The 25,778-nt window shown below is 39.8% G+C and overlaps 1 protein-coding gene across 1 annotated transcript in view; it reads right to left on the bottom strand.

The window, feature by feature from the left end:
- Positions 1 to 1,174: 1,174 nt before the first annotated feature.
- STRIP2 (striatin interacting protein 2) overlaps positions 1,175 to 25,778 on the bottom strand; it is a 1,652,725-nt gene continuing 1,628,121 nt past the window's right edge. Inside the window, exons 20-21 of the mRNA XM_044088838.1 lie at positions 10,874 to 11,078; positions 1,175 to 8,301 (exon numbers count right to left, since the gene is read on the bottom strand). Of these exons, the coding sequence (XP_043944773.1) occupies positions 8,051 to 8,301; positions 10,874 to 11,078 (456 nt within the window). The 3' untranslated portion in view covers positions 1,175 to 8,050. The remainder of the gene's footprint in view (positions 8,302 to 10,873; positions 11,079 to 25,778) is intronic.

Raw genomic sequence — 25,778 nt, 5'->3', positions numbered from 1 at the left:
ATCTTCATCTCATTCTCTCCACAACAGTTAACACTTGAGTTGAACTAAACATTTGTTTTACTTTCACTTCTGGCTGACTCAAAGCCAATGAAGAAATGGCTGCTTGCTGACTGGTCTTGCACCCTGGCCATCCCTCACTGCAATGCCATTTCTATGTTCTTTAAAATAGGAGGAGGAAGAGGTGTCACAAAGCAGAACTGCCTTTTTCTCAAGGGTGGAGTAAAGCCAAATTCTACGCTGTGTTAAAAATCCACCTGGATAAATCAGAGATAGATTTTTTTACATTTTTTATTACAGAACAATTCTCTGCATGTCCAGAATGAAATGTGTGCTGAATCAGTTCTGAAAGGAGCAAAGTAATACATTTTAATGAAATCTATTCAATGGAAATGAAAACTAAAAAAAAAAAAACACTTTTATAAATAAAAATGGAAAGGCTGCAAGTATCATGAATCACCCTTGATTGTAATATGATGTAATGCAAATTGTGACAGGCAGAAATGAGTATGAAAACTGTAGAGATATATTCTATGAAAACAGCCAGTTATACATTTTATGCATCTAATGAAATATACAACTCCTGACATTTCTGCATCAAAGAAAACATACAGTTCTTGAAAGGTTACTGCTAAGGAAGCCTGCTTTACTTTCACACTAGCTTTTGTGATCAAAAGAAAACAGAAATGCAGTCAGCTGTGAAGATGGCTGCTTGCTGTTGGCTATCCAAACTGAACACATGATGCTGTTATTGTGACAGAAATTTCTGGACTGGACTAAGGTCTTGTTATGTATCAATCACCTGTAAATACATGGGCTACCCCTCAATTCTTCTGTTCCTTTTTAACTGGAAAAGGAGATGCATCAGCAGCTGTTAACAGCAATTGGTGGCAGGACACAAACAAGCTTCAGCTGCCTCCTGCTGACCAACAAAGCAGCTAAAATGGCATGCCATGAATAAGCAGCTACTCGCTGCATCCATGGTGACCTAGAATGGGATATTAGAATATAAAACTGATCAGAATGTTTACATGATATTTTACACATCTGTCAAGTAGAAGCTGGAAAGTACTGGGCCTGTATTGTAGAAGAAGTCTGCAAACTTTTTAAAAACACATATGCAACACACTGTACATTGTTTAATTAGAAAATAAGAAACAACATAAAGGTATCATAGTTCTGGTTTTATATCCAATTATTTATTTCCGTAATGTAGCAGATATATATTTATGCATTTTTCTGGTTTCTGCCTAATCTAGTTCTCTGAAGCTTCAATACAACTACATCTGACTTTTCTTAATGTTAAAAGATTCCTCATCAGAAATTGGCATTAGCAAAAATACAGTCTCAGACAATGTCCTAAACAAGTCTTCGTTTGACAAGTCAGAAAATAATGTATTTTTTATTATCAAATTTGCCAAAAATGATGGATACTGGCTGACTGAGAATCTGTGGCTAAAGCTATCATGGGTGCTCACGTACAACTAACTGTAATGTTCAGCAGGAAGTGTGTTCGGAGCATTATATCACACTATTTTAGAAACTATTCGTGCAACTGTCAAAGAATGTTTAATTTTTTTTTTCAAAATAAGACTGTCATGGTGGGACTGTTTATTATTACAAGTGCAGATGCAAACTTTGACTTACCTTGGTTAATATTTGGGTTGTGTCTTGTAGCTTCCAATACATTTCCCTGCAAGGTACAACACGGAAACCAGAAGGCTGCAGCACAGCTTCGCTGTAGAGCGGCAAGGCTGAAAAGCATAACTGCTGTAGCTTTAAGCTCTGACAAGAAACCAAGTACACTGCAGCGATCCCTAAGGGTAGCTACCTGGCTGTATTCTAACAGAGACAGCCACGCTAGAAGAGTACAGACGATAACTCAGCCGTACCGCTCTATGGTGAAGCGGTGCTGCAGCCTTTTGGTTTTGGTGTTGTAGCTCACAGGGAAATACCTTATGAGCTACACTCCAGAACCAGTAAGATTTACATAACTTTGGAATGGCATAAAAGTAAATTTATCAGTGTTTGAGCATTACTCTTTGAAATAACTTACTAAAGTCTGAAAATTTTGTAAAACACATTGTAAAGAACTGATTTAGGCTAAGTTATTTATCCTCGAACAAAATGCTGATTTCTGAAAGCCTAAATGAGTTGCCTGTAATTTTTGTCATCTCTGCCTTCTAAGGAATGACACAGTTCACATAATGGTTAAGGTCTTCATTTCCCATGCACAAAGTACATGATTTAATCCTGACCTCCGGCCAATGCCTGTGTGGAATTTGCAGGTTCTCCCTGTGTCTATGTGGGTAACACCCACCTCCCAAAAACATGCTTGGTGTTTCCACCTGAAACTCACCCATGAACAGATATGTGGGCAGCAGCATCATAGACTCTAGATGGTGCCTAGCGTGGAACAGTTGTATAGTTCAACCACCTTGGTCATCAACTATGGTGTTCAGTATCCCCTAAGTAGGCCAACATGAATCAAAGACTGCATGCTGTACCAGAGCTAACCACTCAACGGTGTAAAATCTGGCTCAAGATGATTTGATCTGCCTTCTAAGGTTTTGTATGCCTCAGTGTCACATAAAAACAGACAAGGTCACAAGTTAAGCCTGTAAAGACGTTGAAATTTAAACTGCATGCCTTCTGTCTCTTACTGCCATGGTTTAACCCTTGAATTACATTCTTTTTTATAAGGCAGAACTTTGGAAGTAATCAGTGGGCATCATGTTTGAAAACGTCAACAAAAGTAAACAGTAAATAGGACTCTGGCAGAAACATACTGGAAACAATTTGAAGATTTAGACTTCTCAGTAATGGAATTATTTGACTATAATACTTTTCAGAACACTGACATATCATCAGAATCCCACTAGCACCAAGTTGTATCAGCTAAACAACAAGGTCATTCTTCAATGACACCTCACTGGTCTAAAGATGTCTACAATGTAACTGGCATGCAGACACTGTCTACTGAAAATGTCAGCTCAGGGAACAAACTCTCTGTGTTTTCTGAGATCTGTCTGTGGAGATGTCTGCAGATCATAGAAGTGGCTGTCCTTCATGGGTTGTCAGACACTTCTTGATGAAGTATGGGGCAGGCAAGAAAGTGGACCACTAAATGATGTGGGCAACCTATGACTGTGCAAAGTAATTTGAACATGCTGAAACTACATTACTGCAAACCTATACTGCTGGAGACAAATGCAGAGGGCAAATAGAAAGGTTACTGTGATTTAGCATACGACAGATTCCTGCAGCCAGTATAAATTCTTACATTGTAGTTCAGAATGACACTTGAGTGTGTATATATATATATATATATATATATATATATATATATTTATATATATATATATATATGGGCTGCCTACTCAGTCTTCATCTGTGAGAGGAAAACTAGTCACTACCTGGGCTGTAGGTGGAGGCACAGAAGGATAAGACACTGGTCAACACAACAACATGGTGATTGGATGACCTGAATTTATACAATACTTAAAAGTCTAACTTTTACATTTGATATTAAACATAAATCCAGATACACATTCACATAAAAAGCCTAGCAGTAATGCATCAACAGGATTGTGAAATGCTTGAAACACCATTATACCCTTGTATTCAAACTGCTCAGTTGCTTTAGAAGCAGGATAACTATTTTGGTGAACAAATCTAATACTGTTCCCTGTCAACAAATCTGCCATAAGTCAAAGAAATACAAGTATTTTTCTTTTGTAATAAATTCTGAAAATGTTCTTTTCGAAGAGCTCTAAGGTGAAGTTATGTTACAACTGGTTATAGCAAGAGTGTGTGTGTGTGTGTGTGTGTGTGTGTGTGTGTGTGTGTGTGTGTGTGTGTGTGTGGTGGGGTACATGTGTTTTGTGTGTGAATGGCAAGGTTTGCACTCACAGCACTGAAAAAAAATCTAAGTGTATTTGAACTTTTTTCTATGAACTATATAAGTATGTTGGAGTTTTGATTAGAATTGTTTGGATGAACTGTCCCCTGAACCCCTGCTTCCCATAAAAGAGTCTAGTATATGAGCAGTTCAAACCCTCCCCCCCATGATTGCATACCTCATTTATTTGTTTCAAACTATTTCAGTTGTGGTGAATTAGTACATCCTTTAAATATATGGCTCCAGATATCATTATCAGCGTGTATAGTTTTATGGTTTTCATAGCTGTCGCCAGTCCTCTGTACAAACTTTTTAAACTTTTTATATTTTTATAACAATTAAATTAAGAATAACATTAAATACAATATTTATACAATTAAGTACAACTATTCAAGTGTGTTTCAATTGTGTTTCCAAGTATAGCAAGTGTTACAGTAAATGTTAAAAGAGAATTCCAGTGAGCTACTTTCAAATGATCTGTCTTAAGCTTCTCTTTTGGCTATGAATACATGTTCACAATTATATAAATCCTGAGGTTAATCAGACTGTAAAAAAATGTATACTGACACAAAGAATGAAACTGTGATGGAAAAGCCGATGTTCCTCATTTACTCTGAGGAAGAAGTGATCACAATACTTTATCTTTGTATGCCTCTAAAGGGTCCTGTAGTAGAAATGCATTATTTCTGAGAATATTATAATTTAAATACAAGGTAAGTTTTAAATGTTAAAGTCCAGTAACCACCATCTGCCTTACATTCACTGATTGTGTTCTGTAGATTACTGCAGTGTAATCAGGGTTAGCATTGTTTTTTAGAAAAAAAATATATATATATACACGTATATGTAACTGTGTAAACCTTTTAAAAGGCATTGTATACAAACTATTTTTACAGAAACCCTTATACTCTGACAATTTTATCACACTATTAGTTGATCTTTGCATTAAGTATCATATTTTTCCTGGTCAACAAACTCTAATTAAATAAATATGTTTCAGAGGGTTGGAGACTGATTGTGATCACAGATATGGTGAAAGTGACATTTTAAAGGAGGCATGAAATTATGATGGACACACAAAGGAACCCCAGTAAAAACACAACAAAACTGGTATGGTTTGTGTTGTTTACAAGATTCTTGAAACAAGGATTCTGAACAATATTTAATAAAGTAACTACATGTTACTAGCAAATAGAAACAGGATTAACGAGAATGTGTATACATTTACCTTTGTGTCAGGAAAAACAGATAACTATATTTTAATGGATATGTTCAAAGTAAAGTAACGCTGAATGGCTACCTGATATATGTATGTATGTATGTCACATTGCTTAATACTGAGGTCATAAAAGATTTTCAATAATTTAATATGTAACTCTTGATGACTTAGCCTTGCAGTAAAGTTTTCAAACTGAAAGCACTTATATGTGGCATTTATCTAGTAAATTATGAAATTAATACAAGGTGTGGCATATAATAAAATACCTATTAGTGGGGAGATGGGAACTGAAATTCACAGTGTCTATCAATTTTTGAAAATATCTCAACATTTTTTTATTAAAATTCTGTTGGCCAGGCTCTAAAACCAAATTCAAAGTTCATTTGTTATAAAAGATTCCCAGTTTTAAGCACATCTTGTGTACCCTTTCATTAATTTGTGATGGAGAAAAGTCTGACTTGTAGTTTCTCTTTCACAGTCCCAATACAGATTCCAGTGTTCATCATAAGGTTGTCCAAAATAAGGACAACTGATACATAGATAATGATAGGAATACTGAGCCTTGTTCCTAATGTTAGTGCCACAGCTCCTTCTGTAGATAAAAATAAACCATTCAAAGTTTTTTTTTAACTTTCAAGTGAGGAAAAAGCATTTGATAAAGGATACATTGTCAGCTTTTCCTTCCTGTTCCTAAGATGGTGAAACTGTAATCCTATAAAAATATAACTGTAAAAGTCAATCTGATTTTGAAATAACCATTACCTATATGTCAAAGGACAACAAAAAAGGAAGCCAAACTGGCAATACACAGTCGGAGGAAAAGAAGAAATTATGAAAATCAACTATGCACTTCATATATTCAAAGGTTTTTCTGACACAAAGAAAACATACTCCTAAATTGTCAACAAAATAATTACAAATACCATCCAAGTTTGTATTTCAGACTTTCTTTCCATAGGTAATGCTGAAAAGTATTACTTCAGTATCAGATACACTAACTCTCGGACTCAGTAGTTTTGATCCCAACTTACCTGGGGCAGATAACTGGCCTTGAAACCAGAAGGTCAGACGGGGAGGTAAGATGGAGCAGCAGTAATTAGCCAGCTGTTTGATCTCAGGAAGGAACAGAGATCCTGTGCTGCACGGCAGTTCTCTAGTAGTGAATGTATCCATCAGGTTGCTGCTTTTCCTGCTAGTATACAGGCTGAGACAGGCAGAGATCCCGCAAGTGTGCATTCAGAAACATGAGCATCCCCTGCCTGATGTCATTGCAAGCCTTGCAGTTACCAGGGGGTAGACAGTTAAAAATAGAAATGTCCTTCATTCCTACAGCAAGAAATGATGGCCCTTGTGCCCAGCCACTCCCTTAAACCATTGTGTGGCTTATTAATCCATTATTACCTTCTGTACTAGCCAAAGTAACACTATAGATCTGGACACTGTGGAGGATGGGCTGAAAAAATGTAAACAGTGGGTTCTGCCAAGTTTGGACGAGGTTAACAAAATTGACAACTGCATACAAAATGAACTTCAAGGCCAGTCAAAGAAGACTGAAGAGTCACATGACTTCTTTGATAAGATGGAGTCTGCAGTGAGTGATCTCAGCTACTGTCAGATACTGCTTGAAATGGTAGCTGAGGCTTTGCAGGTTAGTGTTCACTCAGACAAAAGAAAATTCACAATTTGTTGGATTAACACTGTTGCCCGTGAATCTCATCACTTCAGATACATACATCTTGGGGAAGACAGCACAGCAAGGAAAATAGAAGTACTTTTTTTGCCATAAATTGTTAAGACTCATGCAGAATAAACTATTGCAACATTCACTGATCCTGAGTTACTAAATCAGTTCTGTGGCACAGAGATGGAGCCATAACTACCACTCTTACAGCTTGAGTTGGATCTGCAGCCCCAGTACTGGAGAAGCCACCTCAAGGTGGGGGTTTGAGTATCCTACATTGTCTTGCCCATCACAAGGGGAGGGATAAAGACTGGTGCATGCTCAGACACACCTCCACAGTTGATCCTTCATGGAGACCAGGCATGTGGGGGGAGGTGGTTGTTGCCTACAAAGAGGAGGAGGCAGGGCTTTGACTGAGTCACACATGGGGAAGTGGCTGACAGGCCATGGTGCCTACAGCGCATAACCCCCTGGGACAGTACATGTGTGCACGGGGGGGGGGTACACCACTCCAGGATGCCTCAATCTCTTTACTGGTCCCAGAATTAGCTGGGATGGAGAAAAGTCAGTTTTAGAAGACTCACTGAATTAGTAGAGAGGTAGATGGAGTAGCTGATGGTCATGTGACTTAGTGTGATTCCCTGAACACAAGTCTTCTAAAGGACTGGACCGATTCTAAAATCCTGGAATGTTGAAGGAGTTATCATGAGTACAAGATCTAAAATGGTCTCTTTGAGATCTGCATGCTGACTTGGTGCAGACTAGACCAGAGAATATACAGGCAAAAATTAGTACATTTACAGTTTCTTCCTAATATGTGCACACTGTTTAGACTTGCTCTGATCCTGAGTTTGTATTTGAAATATAACCATTGGTGTAATGTATCTGCTGTTACAAACAGAAATGTTCACTTTCAGGGTATGGCAGAAAAATAAAGAAAAATGATGGTAGGAAGTAAACAGCAAAACTACAAACAAATCTAAATTGTTCTGCAGTTATGACTACAATATTTTCAAATTCAAACTTGGGAATATAACAGAATAAATAACTTGGACCCATCAGTAAACTGGTGCAAGAGACAAATAAATTAACCTTTCACTATTTCCCCAAAACAAAACATAAAGCATATTTATGTTGAATTAATTCTGAAAAGGGATGTGGATAAGTTAGAAGTTGGCTGTGCTGTCCTAGTAGTCATTTCGCTGCCTCCTGTTAAGGACAGTTTCTGATGTCCTGACAATGCATCAATGCATCAGTGTGGTTGTAAAAGTTCTTCCCAGCGGATAGACTGGGAGAAGACCTCCCGCTCCAGCCATAGCTCGTAAGTACTGTGAAAATCTTCAGGCAACTCCAGTCTTTGTCCTAGTACACTCTGTAAACAGTTATCCACTGGGGTAAAGTCTACATTCAGATTAGTGTCATAGCGACGACTGTTAAACTTCTCGATGTTTGCCCTTAGCGTGCACTCTTCTACTTGGAAATCCCACGGCCTGGCATCAATATCTGCATCAACAAACAAATACAGCAGGTTACTTCCCAAATTGTCCTCAATGATTCGCCAAATAGCATTTGTTTCATTCTATAATTTAACTATGAAAGAAATTACATTTGCCCTCACTAATGGACAGCAATGTGCCAAAGGGGTTACCACATGGTTGATGACAAGAGCATTCTACAAGCCGTCCACTATAGTCATCTAACCATTGGTTTCCTGCAAGGAAGATGAAGTTCTTATGAACTGCAAACATTGGTTTATTTTGTTTGACTTAAGTACGAATCCTTCCCATACACTGTTTTCATGCTTAGTGGTTTCACTGATGCTAGTCTGGCAACAGTTAAACTACAGGGATATACAAACATATATAGTGTCCAAAGCTAACTTTAACAGTAATTCTTGTAAGAAATAATTAACTCCCACCCATAGAGATTATGTCTTGAATATGATTATGCAATGATCTGTAAGATTAATAGTTTAACCATATTTTTATAGATACTTTATCAAGTCAGTGCATATACTATAGTGAAACAAGCGTTATGTATAAGTGTCTCTATGTTAACCTGTATCCTTTTAATCTCTGAATCATTATCTGAACAAGTGTATAGAAAATGGACCTGACAAGCAGCAATCTCAAATTTAAAAAAGATTCTTAGGAGCCAAAAAGGGAAGAAAAGTGAGCCATGCTCTAGTGCTTCTTTTATTCAGTTAGTAAATGGCTGTATTAGGTTTAACACATTCTGGTGGCAGACTAGAGTGAACAAAATATGCCCCACTTGAAAAATGAAGGATCTGAAGCACTGTACTGATAAGCTGTCCCCAATGAAGGAAAACAAGAGAACAAAACAACTACGTACATACCTTTCCACCACACAGGACAAGAAATCTGGACAAAGCTCAAAATGATGGGGGAGACAAAGGCCTACAAAAGGGACAAATTCTAAATATTGCTCCTATAAATTTAGAATATTGCTAGAATAACAGGTTTCGTGTTAGCATGCACTTTCTGAAGAATATGAAGTGTAAAACTCAAATGTCTCTCATTATTTAGTGACTTCAATCCTCAATGATTTGCCAGAAAACCACACATTTTTATGAGGAACAGCACAAAAATAGGAGGCACAAATCTGGATAATTCATACCCCCCAATTGTTCAGATTTTTGCCTCATATTTTTGGTCTGTTTCTCATAAAAATTGTGATTTTTATAGCAAATCACTAGGATGATCTGAGGACTGAAGTCACTAAATAATGAAATACATTTAAGTTTCAGACTTCATAGCCTTCAGAAAATCCATAACAAAAACCCTATTATTCTAGCAACTTCCTAAGTTTCTAAGAGGAATATTCAAAATCTGTCCCTATTTTTGGCCTTTGTTCCCCCATTATGTCAAGTTTTGTCCAGACTTCTTGCACTAAGAGGTTGAGAGGTATGCTGGACATTTTGTGAAAATCTGGACAGCTGAGAGATATGCTAGGTTGTTTGTTCCAGCGTATAAAATTTCAGTAAAAAAAAGAACAAAACAAGTAGGTAACACAAAACCTTTGGGGAAATGGATGCCACATTCTCCAGCAGGCATACATTGCAGTAGGTCAGACTGTGATAATTAACACCTGGTGTTAAAGAGAAGCAAAGAAATTTAAGTGAAAGCAAAGAATGAGAATTACTAAGAGCAGAACAAGGCAATACATTTAGCCACCTGAGGACATGCATTTGTACTTTAAGACCCTTATGCTCTAACTTCTAAACAGGTGTTACACACTTCTGTCTAATGGCTAAAATATTATTTATGCCCAAATTGTAGGAAAATATTTTCTATCACAAGCAATGTGACTAAAAAATAAACACATATTTCCCTTTGTCTACACAATCTATATCTTTGCTGTTAATAACTGCATGGGAAAAGAAATACAAAAAAAATCAGTTTTGCTTTCCTTGCATTTCACATCCATCCATCCATCACTTCTTTATCCCATTTTTACATGAGGTCAGAGAACCGCATTAACAGTGACAACTGTGACAATAATCTAGAGCCAATGTTCACACCTCTGGGTGGCTGGACCTGATGTAGTTATTCTCCAATAACACACACACACACACACACACACACACACACACACACACACACACACACACACACACACACACACACGCACGCACACACCTATGGCCAATTACGCTTCATATGTTATCACTCTTTTGTTTATTTATTTGTTTATTCATTTACTTATTTTACTATACTTAACAATCTACAATGGTTCATAGATGGTGGGCTCAGTGAAGGCCAGCAATAACATATGGCAAGCTCACAAAATTAAAACCCAACAGTCACAGAATTCACAGTTAATGTTTTGCCATTTTTTAATAAATCCATAGAAGACTGTGGTGTAGGTATACACTGGAAGATGTATAAGAAAGTTTTAGGGACAGAGAAAAACACAAACTGGCAGCTGTGTGGGCATCAGCTGCAGCAACAGGACATATGTGAGAGGCCTTTGTTAAAATGAGTCTCTGATGACAGTGGAATAACATTAAATTACTGTGTAAGTTCATGCTCCCATTGCATAACACAGTTCTTACCATTTCCGTAAGCCCAATCATCATTCAGATGATGCCGCACCTTCTGATAGATAGCAGACATGATCTTCATGTTGCTCTTCCTCCACTGACGGCCGAGGTACTTGGTTTGGATCTTCAGCAGTTTCAGAACGTACAGCTGCATCATGGCCTGCTTCACCTTCAGGGCCCGCTTCAGGATCGGAGCAGACTTGAACACTACTAACATCTGAAAACAAGAAAGACAAACCATGCAACACCTATTAGCATTAGTCAGTAACTTAAATATAAAAAGCTATATAACAACGCCAAGAATAATGTTAAGGTAAAACAAGCAGCCTTTCACTGCATAACTGTCAGTCTCTGGCCCATGACTTGGTGACAAACTGACTCTAGGATAGTACAGACTAAAGTAACTGCTGCACTTACACTGTCGTTGTTCTGGAAATATGAAGGACCAGCATCTACAAGGCAATCATTCCTGATTAATGGGATGCAGGTTGCAAAATGATGACACCTGAAGAAAAGACTCCAGAGCAATGAACCGTTATGTAAGATCGTGGACTACAGCTACGTCTCTGTATTTGATACACTGTCCATACATCATAAGAGAAAAACACTTCCCCACTGCAGTAGTTGAACTAGGAATTCTAGCCAAGCTGCAGATAGTGTTTCTACTTTCAGCCAGTTTCCGTGTCAAACTTATGAACTACACCACACCATCAATAAGCTTGAATGCTACTATCCTCATGTTGATACTGCCTACTATCTACCAACCTATCTATGTGTATGTGCATATTCAAAGTCTCACTAAATCTTACTGAAGATATCACAAAAAAACAATCAAACTCAAACCTCTCTTCTTTGTAATATGTGGCCCCAAACAGTTATGGAAAAAAAGTCAACTAACTGAGTGGACATAAAACCAGAACTATCATGGAAAATCCATCCAGACTCCCAGTTCATGGCCTTTGAATTTATAAAACAATTTAATAATCTAACCCAACCCTACTCTATTAATGCAAAGCAACACCATGCTTCTCCATCACCCAGTCCCTACATTCCTACTTTTTACTTAAAAAAAAAATATCTTAAATAAAGATACAGAACCTCTCCTTGAACAGTTAAAACTAAACGGCCCAGCTGGGACAAACACACTTTCTCTCTCTCCCCCTCTCCTATGACTGCAGGGAATATATTACGTCTTCTCTCCAATACAACACAAAGTATCATGCCTGATATCTGCAATAGTAACATCTTTAAGCAAACAGCCAAAACCCACCAAAGATTTACAATAATGCCCAATCGCTACACTTTCCACTTCAGTGAAAATACCAGGAAAGCTCAGTTATATTCAGCGTTTACAATACATAAACAACTACCACCTTCTCTAAACAGCATGGCTTGTGGTCTTGAAGCAGCACTATGATTACACTATGGACTCTACTAACACAATCTTGCTAGCTATGAATAAAGGAATGATTACAGGCATCATATCTATCATCCTTATTGCATCTGATCAAGTTAATCGTTGAGTCTCTTAGATCATCTTGTCAAAAGAGGGATTAGCTCAGATGTCATGCCATGGGTCCAAAACTATCTCTTTAACTGTCACTTTTCTGTCAAATTTAACACCTCAACCCCCTCTTCAAAAAAGAGTGCATTATGGCTCAACACTTACACCTCCTGTTATTCTGTTTACGCCAAGAAGGTACCATATGACCATCTATAATTCCATGTCGTACTTTACATCCACAACATGGTTCTTACTTCTCTCAAATCACTCCTTTACTTTACTTCAAGGTGAACCGTAGGCTGATTTCCTATCCCCCATTAATTTGACCAACAAACAAAAATCTATTACTAAATCCTTCTAAAACTAAAACTATGTTGTTTGGTACTAAAAGAAAATTCCACATAATTTCATATTCACTACACATGTTCAATAACAGCAACATCCCAATGAAAAATATTCTGTCCTTCAAATATATCGGAATCTGCCTAGATCCTTCTCTTAACTTTAGACTTCACGTGGAAAACACAAGGAAAAGAATAAACTTACTTTTGTTCTGGGCAAAAAAAATATCTCCCTTTCTAGTTCTAGTCACTAGAACAGTCATAGGCAAAGTCATCTTACTTGTCAGGATGAATACAGACTCCCATTAGCAGCTGCTGCACCTAAAAGGAACACAACAGTTTTCAGACCATGTTCAATAACATCTGCTGTTTCGTCATCCTCTTCCAAAGAAATGGACATCACTGTTTTGCTCTACAAGAAGTTAAATATCTTCCAGTCAAACGAAGCTCTGACCTCCCGCTGGGATCACAACTTTTTCAAATTACTAAATAATAAGTCACGCTCTTATTTAACTGTGAAGCTCATAAGAAACCCCCCCCGTCTAAAATCTAAGAAATCATGATCTTTCTTGACTCCTACTTCAAAATCCTAAATCCAGCTGAATTCTACTGACTACTGCTTTTCCATGCTAGGCCCAAAAGTCTGGGAATCTCTTCTGCCCCTTCTTAAAGACACTTTAAAAATTCTGATCATGAGCAGCCCCATGGCACAAAGGGATAAAGCCCTTACTGAGCCCATACAACCCATATTCTATTAGCTGCACGGCCTCTGGAGCGACAGCAGAAGGACAATGGGAGTGAGCAGCCAATAACACCTCACCCATCCTGCGGGGAGGGACACAGCCTAGGCTTGTTGCAATATGCAATATAGAAGCCGGCCAGCTCTGTGCTGCATGAGAGGTCAGCCTCTTAGTCGGGGGTGGGGTCTCATTGCACAGAATTACATACTTACCTCCTGCGAGAAGCGATCATGGAGCAGGCAATTCTGCTATGAGGGAGGTGGGAACGACGATGTTTTACAACAGTACCCCCCCCCGATGTGCAGTAGCAAAGGCTGCCTAAACCCCACCCAACAGGCTGCCCACATGAATAAACATGAAGATGATGAGGAAGTTAGCATGAATATTCATTTATTACTGGCATGCTGTAAACATTATCTGATGCTCTTTAATGTATATATAACTGTTGTATGAAGAGTCATCATAAGTGAGGCAGTAGACAAGGATTCCGTTACTGAACTGTGTTTAATGGCGGACACCAACACACAGCAAAACTTGCGAATCATTTCTTCCCAAAAAATAAACACACAGACTAACTTCGCAACAAAGCAATATGCAAACAAATAAAATTAATGTAAGGTGCATTAATCCAAACACCCAGAGCTGGTAACCAACAAAAGAATATCAATCCAAGTAACGGATATCTGAAAATATACACACTTTGTTTGTTGTTTGTTCTTCTTTCAGCTTTCCTCGGTTAGGGGTCGCCACAGCGGAACTCCAGTCCGCTAATGATTGGCAGTAGATTTTTTACGAGTGCCAAGGTGCCAGCTCGACGCCCAACCTTCAACAAAGGCACGCCCATTCGACGCATGTCTTTCGAACGCCACTCGACCGCGAGTTGGTAAATTTAAAAAATTCCTAACAAAGTACTCTGTCAGAAATATTGGGTGAGCAAATGGCTGTAACTAAAGATACGATTTGTAAGAAAAGGGACACTATCTGAATTGCCTAGACATAGTAAGGACTTACTAAGATTAATTGTGTTGGCTGCCAAAAAAGCAATTACTAGAAAATGGAAAACAAAGTCTAAACCAATTGTATTTGAAGTACTGAATATTATAAAAGAGAAAAAACAACCAGAAGTTGGATCTTTACAAAAGGGAAGGAGAAAATTACATATAAATAAATGGAGATTGTGGAAACATTACATGCAGAGTAATGTTCAGGAGAAGCGAGGTTTAAAGGAAGGCAGGATTTCAGCAATTTTTGACTGATAATTACAAAAAAGAACATATATGTGATGTATAATGCATATAAATGGAAAAATGTAATAAGAAGTTATGTACTCATCATAACGTTCCATGTTTGTTGTCCATCTTGCCTATATTCTTGCTGGCTGGGTTCGGAACCGAGCATCGGTTTCAACCCGGCCAAATATAAAAGCTCGAGAGCCTCCACTGGCCCGAGGCCAACCCCCATCCCATGATGCACTGGGTAAAATCCCCAGGTCTTGTTTGCAAATGAAAACAGACTTAGTATGCCCACATATTAATACATACAGATTGTCTGACTACAGAAAGAAGAATCAGACTCCAAACCTTCATAACCACATACATATCTATAAGATTATCCACCTGTTCCTCCAGGAACGAAGGAGGGGGAAGGTGGGTGGGACGCAAGAAGATAGACGAAATGGACAACAAACATGGAATGTTATGGTGAGTACATAACTTCTTAATGTTATGTTGTCCTATCGCGTTGTAATTCTTGCTGGTTGGGACAGCATCCCTAGCTCCTTTCCCTAGGGTGCCTTAGGAAAAAAAGACTCCTCAATAGTGGAACCAAAGGAAGACCTGCACCAGGAGGCCACATCAACTCTGTAATTAGTAATAAAGGCATGAGGTCTCACCCATGTGACAGCTGCACAAACAGAGTCAATGGGAAGCCTAGCCTGAAAAGCACAGGATGTTGAAACCGCTCTCGTGGAATGGCCTTTTACCTGGTAACTGTCTGTTATTCTTACTCTATGAGAAGGAGATGCAATCTCTAAATCATTTAGACAAGGTTACTTTAGAAACTGGCAATCCTTTTCTTTTGTCTGAAAAATGACACAAAAATCTGGTCAGACTTTCTGAAATCTCTGGCCCTATGCAAACAGAAATGCAGCTGTTACATCTAATTGATGTAATGTATACTCTGCCTTGTCAGTATAATTTGGAAAGAACACAGGTAATTCAATAGATTGATTTAGATTGTTTTCTGAATAAACTTTGGGTAAGAATGAGGGATTAGTTCTTAATAACACTCTGTCTTTGTGAAAAACTATATAAGGAGGGCATATAGAGAGAACTTGAAGTTCTGACACCTGTCTGGCAGAAGTAATAGCTACCAAGGAGAGTTTTCCAGGACAAAAACTTTATATCACAAGATGATGCGGGTTTAAAGGATGGCTAAATCAGGGCAGATAGCACAAAATTAAGGTCCCAATGAGTTGGAGGTTCTCTGATCGGGGGTCTAAGTAAGAATGCACCTTTTAGAAAGGCCTTGCATAATCTGTGAGACATAATAGGCATTCCCATCTCACCAGTATGAAAATTAGAGATGGCTGCCAGTTGAACTCTGATAGTAGCTGTTGCCGCTCCTTCGTCAAAAAGCTTGGAGAGAAATTCTAGAACTGCGGTAATAGGAGCTGTAAAAGGTTCTATATTGTGTTTAACAACCCAGTAAGAAAATCTTTGAGTACAGTTTCCACGTAGACGGTTTGTGGGAAGAGACTAAGATATGTTTAAGTGCAGGGGAAAATTTGTAACACTAAGTTTAGGCTAAGGTGGAATTGAAGCAGCCATGCTGTCAACTTGAGGGTCTGGATGGAACGCTCCCGATGAGTGGGTCAAGTGGTGTGGAACTGGGTCCAGAATCCATGGTTCCTCCAGTAAATGGGTCCGGAGAAAAGGGAAACAAACTTTTTGAGGCCAGTAAGGTGCAATGAGTATCACAGTGCTTTTCAATGTGCTGGCTTTCTGAAGTACTCTGGGTATTAAGGGGAAGGGGGGAAAGGCATAGAGTAGTCCCGGGGGCCAATCATGGGCAAGTGCATCCCTTGGTGATCTCCCTGGTGGTGGAATGAGGGCAAAGTAGCTGCTGCATTCGGCATTCTGAAAATATACACACAATAAAAAAAATCATCTGTTTGCACACAGTTTTGTAAAATAGTCACAGTCCAGGCTGCTGATTCTCCTTCTCTGAGTCACTGTCAAGTCTGACATCATATTGTTCTTCATTCTCAGACACTCATAATGAGAACATCTCAGCACCTGCTGCACCCTCCATTTGGTGAGCTTTTTGAAACTCACAGATGTGACCAACGAAACTGATTAATAGCTCATCGAAATCATTGCTGTACTTACTGCGCCACATAAATTAGTATAAGTAGCTGTGAGACCACATGCTTTCCACAGCAATGGTGTGTGCACTTGAGAGTGGGTCAACAAAATTGTGAGTATGATTTACTATCCAATGCTTGTAATTCATCCCTGGTAGGGATGCGATGCTATGGTAAGCTGGGCACTGATCTGAAATAATTGTTGTTCCTGGCAGAACATGTCGCTGGATAATGGAGAGTTATGTGCCAGCATCTCGTCTCTCCACAAAGGTCATATAAGCTTTTTTTTCTGGGCAGTCAAAGATTCCAAAGACCCAGCTTCCCTGTTTTCCCATATTTCTACCATGGTTGTATTTGGATTTGACTAAAAGGCTTTCATTGATCTGCACTTCCTTTCCAGGACCCCCAGTAACATAGGGCCCTGAAGAAGTTTCCAGCTGCAGACGTCTCTTAGGAACTGGTACCAGTCCACAATAGATTATGGTGACACTCCAAGGTGATCTGCAGTCATTCTGACTGGAAACTTTCAAAGCCAGCAGTATATTTTCCTCACCAGAGATTGCAAAGGCAATTTACTCTTCTGAAAAAATGTTCCAATCAGCATACCACTTTTAGATCTATACTTCTTGGCTCTACAATCCCAGGTATATGATGATCTGTGAGAAACAACTGAGGCCTTATATCCACACTTAATGCAGTTTCTCTCCTCAGGCAAAATTCCAAAGGATTGCAAAAATGAAATCAGTTTAAGCAAGGAAGAAGTAATTTGAACAATGAAATTCTCGTATCTGGACATTGTATGTGATTTCACACAGCAGTAGCAGCAGCAGCAAGACCCTCAGTATCTCTTGACCGTTACAGTTAGAATGTCATTGTTAAATTGAATAAACTGCCAAAATGACAAACCGGCAAACTGTTGGCAAAATTGAATCTTTTACTTTGACAATCTTTTATAGAGGGACTGCTCACTTTTTATCTTTCTACACTTTTTTTTATTTTTTTCACGTTATCAGTGCCTAACTACACCAACTCTGAGATCGTACTACTTTGAGGAGGAAGGTAAACTACGATAGACAATGAATATTCATGATGTCACAGGCAAATCTGTGTGACATGTCAATCATGCATTATTTGCCTGCTACATCACTGACATTAGGCATGTCAATCAGTAAGGCCACACCCATTCCTTGCGTGAAACAGCCAGGGGATACTGTTGTAAAACATCTCCATGGGAACTAGGGCACACTCCATGGCAGCAGTACGACACTGCACCAGCATCCTCAATTTCCTCACCAGCCTTGGACAAGGGGGAAGATGGAGCTCATGGAAGGCTTCAAAGTAAGCAAAATGCAACAGTCTACTATTGGGACAGAGAATGCAGTTTTCACAAACCTTTATTTATTCCATTTGTTTACTGGGAAGGTCTGACTGGGTCAGGCAAGCCTGGTGAGAAAAGCTCCAAAACAATTTACAACCAAACAGTAATGGACATCCAAAGCCCACAGTAATAGGCATTCTAACAAAATGTGCAGGAATGCAAACACTGTCAGTTTTTGTGAACTACAATTCTTTGAGATGCAAAGCTATACATAGTACAACTAATTCAATTATGCAGAGGTGACTAAAGATCCATTAATATTAAGGTGACAAAAGAACCATTAGTATTAAAGACACACAGATTGAGGAGGATATTCAAAATACATGCAAAAGGAGTTCCAGGTTGTGCTTAAAGAAATCCTTCTGGTATAATAGTTTCATAGAAATGTGGGTGAAGAGATTGCTGTAGAAAAGGCTAACCAGGAGGATATGCACAATATGTGCAAGAGGAGTTTGAAGTTGTACTTAAAGAAAGCCTTGTAGTAATGAAATGTGGACAAAGGAAATTGTTGTAGAAAATGTTAGCCAGGTGCTGTACAACAGTGGCATTGTCACCTTTTAAGAAAATGAGTCTGCAGGCACTTTTTTAAATGTAGAAGAATTTTCAATTTGCTTCTAGAAACAAGAATCATGTTTTACAGTTAGGCTGCATTATAGGACTAGAGTGCATTTACATATGAGTTACAAAGTTTTTGCTTAATGACAAGGAATTTGTCTTGGGAGCACAGCTCTTTAATGGGGTAGTACCAGTGAGTTGTGGTGCTAAGGCTGGGCATTTAGAGTGCAGGAAAAGAATTAAGTGGACAAATTTTAGTTTTACACATTTCAGGTACTTGGGAAACTCCCTCCAATTAATTGTTTGACTGCAATACAATGGTATGCCCTACTGGAAGGGCAGTAGCAAATTTTGCTGTTTTGTAATAGCATTGCTTCTCTATGTAGCTGACTGGAGTGTAAATTTGTGAATATCAGAGCTGCACAAAGTAGATAAGGAAGCAGATAGGCAGTGGCAGCTGATTTTCTAGAATTTTCAGTCAGATAATATTTGGCTTTGTAGAGGGCCTTTAGTTTTTTTATGTGTTTTTTAATGGTGTTACTAATATGTAGATCACACTGAAGATTGTTGCTGATGGTGACACCTAGTAAACTGACACTTGAAAATTTATCTAGAGTTATATTTTTAAGTAAAATATAGCACACCCTATCCCTTACCTTTGGCATATTTTACAAGGAACCCTGTCTTTTGCTTTAAGTGGCAAGTGAGATATGAGGCAACTTAGGATTGGTGCATTATGGGTAAGGGGAAGCTTGAATGTTTTAGCTTGTCATGAGCTTTAGCAATGGCCAAGAAGGATCCGATCATCAGATCCAAAACCATCAGTTAAGGAGAGACTGAAAATTGACAACATCAGATCACTTGTACCTTTAGCCAGATTTTACATGAGGATTCTAGAGTGGATGCTAGCATCACAATGGTCGCAACTTTACCAAACCATGTCAACTCTGATTCGAATCAGTCAGACATGCAAGAGAGATCTCAAGTGATGGATTCAGTCAGATCATATTCTACTAGGCCATCCATTCATTCATTCCCCTGCAGCCCAAAGCCATAGTGACCTTGGATACTTCTCAGTTGGGGGGGGGGGGGGGGTAGAGATTTTTCTGGGGAAAACAGTCCAAGGCACTTGTTCCCCTGAAGAGGCCAACTTGCATATCAATATTCTAGAAATGAGAGCAGTGTCGTTAGCATTGCAGGCCTTCTAAGATGCTCTCCCTTTGGGGATGATTGCAATTCAAATGGACAATACGTCAGTAGTTTAGTACATCAAAAAACAAGGAGGGATCTTATTCTTTATGTCAAGAAGCCCTCAGAATGTGGCAATGGGCAATCTCCTCCAACTGGTTTCTTACAGCAATGCACATTCCGGGGAAGTCCAGTGTGATAGCAGGCAAACTGAGCAGGTGCGTTCTCCTACCTCACGAGTGGTCTCTCAACAAGAAAGTGACAAGGATGATATTTCGTCAATGAGGCCAACCTTGCTGCAATCTTTCTGCTTCTCCCCTAAACAACAAATGCAGCAGCTACTTTGCCCTAATCCCCCCAGAGAGGGAATTACTGAAGGATGCTCTACTTCATGAGAAATAATGGCCCTCCCCGGTCTACTGTATGCCTATTCATCAATCTCGCTAATTCCAAAATTCCTACAGAAAGCTGCCACGTTGAAGAGCAAAGTCATCCTCATTGCACCTTGCTGGCCTCGATAGATTTGGTTCCCTTTCCTTTGACCCCACTTACTCCACCAATCTTGGATTCTGGATCCAACTCCAGACCTCCTGTCTCACTCAACAGGTATGATCCATCCAGACATATCAGGCCTCAAGTTGACAGTCTGGCTTCTCCAGTTCCATTGATAGCCAGATAACCTATGGTCTCTTCTCCTGTCCGGCACATACTTTTATCTTCCCACAAACCTTCAGCATATAAACTCTATTCCAGTAAGTGGAAAAGATTTGTGTACTGGGCTCATCAATATCATATTGAGCTTTTTTCAGCTCCTGTACATGACTTACTTGAGTTTTTGGCCCCACTTTTTAAAGAAAGAGTTAGTTCCTCAACCATTAAAGATCAGCTGACAGCAATATCTAACTTTCATGTTGGATTTGAGGGTTCTTCAGTAGCCTCTCAGACATTGTGCAGAGCTTTCATATGAGGCACTCTACTTTTAAGGCCTCCATCTAAAGACTCCACTCCCCATGGGACCTCAAACTGGTACTGCAGGCATTTATGCATTCCCCAGTTGAACCAGCAGTAGAGTGTGACCTTAAATATCTAACTTGGAAAACGTTTTTTCTAGTAGCCATTACAACTGCCAGATGAATTTCAGAAATTCAAGCATTACCTTCAAAACCTCATTATTTGATTTTTCACAAGGATAGAGTTACGTTACGGACCAATGCATTCTATCTTCCCAAGGTGATGTCAGAATCTAATACTAATCAGTGTAGTAATTTGCCAGTTTTCTTCCCAAAGTTACTAAAATAGGAGAATATTCTTCTTCTTTTGGCTTTTCCCAGTTAGGGGTCGCCACAGCGGATCACGATCCGCTCATGATTGGCAGTAGAGTTTTATGGTGTCAAGTTGCCAGCCCAGCGCCCAACCTTCCACAGAAGGCACACAAACACACGCACTCATGCCTAGGGCCAATTTAGTGTGTCCAATCCACCTGCGGCATGTCTTTGGGATGTGGGAGGAAACCGGAGCACCCGGAGGAAACCCACGTGACCACAGGGAGTACATGCAGACTCCGCACAGAAGGCACCCCAGCCGAGGATCGAACCGGAGAAACTCTTTCTGTGAGGTGGCAACGCTAACCACTGCACCACCGTGGCCGCCCAACTAAAATAGGAGAATATATGTTGCATTTATTAGATGTTCACAGACAGTTATGTTTTTACTTAGAAAGAACAAAAGACATAAGAAAAACAGATCAGTTATTTGCTTCCTTTGCAAACTTGAAATCGGGAAAACCAGTTACCAAAGTAATTTTCGCCAGATGGATAACTGACTGTATTTTATCCATTTATAACAAAATGGACATCGCCTTACCACAATTGTAAAGGGCTCATACAACTAGAACAATGGCAACGTCTACAGTTTTCTTCTCTAGAGTTTCCATGGATGACATATGTTCAGCAGCAATGTGGGATACTCCCATACCTTTGTTACTCATTAAAAATTTAGATCTGGTCTGTAGAGGCAGAGCATCATTTGGTTTAACTGTGCTCAGGAATATGCTTTCTTAGAGTCCACACTGGAATTATGTAGCTGGGGAGTCTGTCCCATCAGTTGAGGAGAGAATGAAAATTTACAAAATCAGATAGAGAAGTTATGTACTTACCATAACATTCCATCTGTGTCGTCCATTTTCATTCTTCCTCAACTTCCTCACCACTAACCCTCATCCATTTTTTATAAATGAACTTCTGGAAGAAGGGGTTCTTAGAGGAACATCACTGTCTTTTATATTGATCTCCATATACTCTCTTTCTAAATTGAGTACATGCAATTGTTACACGTCTTTTGTTTATGACAAGTAAATATGGTCTTTTTTAGTAAAATCAGCAAACAAGATCTGAGGTAACTTAAGGTTGGTGCATTATGGGTAAGGGTATGCTCAAGAGTTTTAGGTTGCCACAAGCTTTTGCAATGACTAAGACAGCTCTGAGCACTGGATCCAAACCCATCAGTTGAGGAAGAATGAAAATGGACAACACCGATGGAACGTTATGATAAGTACATAACTTCTTTTTATAGCCGGTGACATTGAGCCTAGAACTAGAAAGACCAAGCGGGCTGAAATATTGGTACTGCATATTACTCTTCTGACCTGTGATCTTATAGTTTGGTCTCTCAAAGGAGGCAGAGAAGCTATCATAGACTTTGCGCTGAACAGTACTACTATGAAGTCCTGATTTTGAGTTGGTTAAAGTTGAGAGCTGTCATAGTTTATGGTTATCTCCAGATGAGAACAAGTCTGGAGAAACTAATCTTTTGCCTTTTATCAACAGATGCCTGGTTGGTGCAGTAGTGGGACAGTCATCCAGGTACAGATACACCTGGAATCCCTGCAATCTCAAATCAGCTGCTACTACCGCCATGCATTTGGTGAACACTCTGGGAGCTGTGGTGAGACAAAAGGGCAGAGCTCTGAACTGGTAGAGACTAGCTCCCAGCCAAAACTGTAAATACCTCCTGGATTGTCTGTTTATCTTTATGTGGTAGTATGCATCCTGAAGATCTGTTGAGCACATCCAGTTGTCCTTGCTCAGAAAAGGGAGAATGGACTGAACAGTGACCATCTGAATCGTGGTGCTTCAAACTGATTTGTTCAGGTTGCTGAGATCCAGAATTGGTATCCAGTCCCCTGTTTCCTTTGGCATTAAAAAGAATCTTGAGTAAGTTCTGGATTATGTTTGGTCTGGTGAGACTTGTTGGATGACTCTTTTTTTCTAGCATCTTTCATATTTGTTTTGCTGCTTCTTCCCTATGACTGGTTGGAACATTGGGGATTTTTTGTAAGACAAGAGATGGAAGAGAAAAGGGTATTACATAACCTCTGGAAATAATCCTCTGCACCTAAGTATCTTCTGTTAATTCTAGCCAGGCTCTTTGGTGCAGGGATAATCAACCTCCAATTGCTTCTACAGGTAAGCAATCAGGACTCCTTTCAGGAGCACTGGTAAGGTCCATCAAAGAAAGAATCTCTGGACCCCTGGTTTTATGGGCCACCACTGCTGCAAGGATGTCATCATCCATAGGAGTTCTCCCCTCTATTCCTGGGGGAAATTTCCTCTGCTTGTGTCTTGGAAAGGATCCAGGGATTTCTTAAACTACATCTTCTGACCTCCTCTTTGATTCCTATAAAAGGATATCTGAGGGGAGGAAAAATGTACACCCATGGCAGACAGGGTCTTTCCATCCTTCTCTCACCTGGAAAATGTGTCCTTCACTTTTGGGCAAAACAAAGATGTGCTGTCAAAGTGAGCATTGATGAGTGAAAACTTGAAGGGCTCCACAAAATCACATAAGCACATAAGCACATCAGGCATGATTCCTAATGGAAATGCCTGAACTTGCTGCCCTAGAGGTTCCTTCAGCTATATGCAATATGAGCCTCATGGAGGAATTCAAAATAGATTGAAGGATAGCCATTTGAGAAGTTACAGATGATTGGACCTCTGCAGAAACGGATCCCGAGAGTTCCTTACTCAAATCTCTCTGTAACCTTGTAAAATATGCCAAATAATTCAGCAACCTTAAGGCAAAGGTTGCTGAAAAATAAACAAGCTTCCCAAACCTATCCATCACCCTAGACTTTTTTTTTTTGGGGGGGGGGGCTGAACAGTGGAACTTTCACCTGCAAGTTCCTTTTTGGTGGCCACCACTGTGACCATGGCATCAATGGACACCCCTTTACTCTAGCTGTTTATCCGAAGGTGGTGCCATAATCTTGTCTGATCTCCTATTTATAGGCCCCAATGTGTCAGCTTCCTTCCATGCCTGTCAAGAGACCAGTTCAATAAGCTCGTTGGTGGGCAGAGTTACCCAGGAAGTAGATGTGCCAGTACCGAAAGCCACCAGGAATACCACCTCCTCAGATGAAGGGCTACTGGGTGTCCAGCCACCTCTCTGCTTTAGGATTTCAAGAATGTCTCCAAAGGAGACATCTTCAGGAGGGTACCATGGGGATCCTTCACCTTCATCGAAGTCTGTATCCTCCATGACTGACTCTTCTGGAGAGTCTAAATGCTTCCTCTTACACTTCTTCTTCCTGGGACCTCCTCAATGGGATGCTCTTGGGAAGTATCAGAAGATACAGATATAGAAATAGAAGTACCCTGCTGGGAAGCCTGGGGTTCCTGGACTGGATGTCCCAGTGAAGAGGCTCCCAGCACAGAGACATCGGGGTTGAAGAAAGGGTAGGCTCCATCTGTTCTGCTTGGACAGATAAAATCCTCTTCACAGCCCTGTAGGTGGAGTGCCTTGGAGAAAGAGAAGACCTCAGATCTGAAAGAACAATCTTTTGGACCACTGACCCTCTCCACTTTGAAACCAATCCCCCCACGGTGAAGCTGGAGTCGAGCTATCCAAAGCTGAAGCTCTGAGGTGCAGAGATGGCTCTGACAATTTCCAAGTCGACTCCAACTCCTCAAATCCAACAGGTAAGCTTTGACTCAGAGAGGTCTCCGGATCCGACAGAATCAGAGTACTCAGGGTATTCTTTGGATCTGAAAATATAGCTATCTTCAGATCCGAGTCAGACGAAGTCAGATGGTTCAGATCCAAGGGCTCTGTAACAGCTGAAGGTATCAGAGGAGGAAGTTGCAGTGTGGGTGTGGTAGAAGCATAGACATGCTGACCCGAAGGGGTAGGAGCCTGTAAGATACCCATATAACTCTGTGCTGAGAGGATCTTCCACACTACTCTTTCCACATCTTCTTCAGTCAGAATTCTGGAAAAATGAGTGGAAACAATAGAGTTGGACCTGGGTATGTGATGCACCAAAAAAGGCGAGGGCAGCCTTGAGGGCAGTGGATACACAGAAGGCGAATATCTTGTTCTTGGCAAATAAATGATGCTAGATCCTGTAGGGGTGAAAATGGTCAGATCTGGTAGTTTTCTCATTAGATCTGATGAGGTTGGATCCATCACATTACTCTTTAAGTTTCAGATTCAAGGGTGAGATCAGATCCAACTTAGACTTTTTTGTGGATTTCTCCGGGACCTGAGAGGATGGTCTCAGAGAAAAAGACTTAGAATTTCTGCTTTTAGGAGACTGAGCCCCAGATATTGCTTCTCCAACAGCTGAAGGTAGCAAGTCTTTCAAAATCAATTTATTTTTCCTCTCAATTAATGCTCTGGGGTTAAAGCCACAACAAATCTCACAATCTTCCTGCAAATGTAAGTGTCCAAGACAGTAAACACAAAGTATGGGCATCAGACATAGGAAGTTTGTGCCCACTCTTAACATATTTTTTAAAACCTGCAGGGTCTTTTTCCATCATAATCACAAGTAATAGAAACAACCAA

Source organism: Protopterus annectens, chromosome 11.part0, assembly GCF_019279795.1.
Source record: "Protopterus annectens isolate FY-2018-M chromosome 11.part0, PAN1.0, whole genome shotgun sequence".
Lineage (NCBI taxonomy): Eukaryota > Metazoa > Chordata > Ceratodontiformes > Protopteridae > Protopterus > Protopterus annectens.
This window is presented reverse-complemented; position numbering and strand designations above follow the sequence as displayed.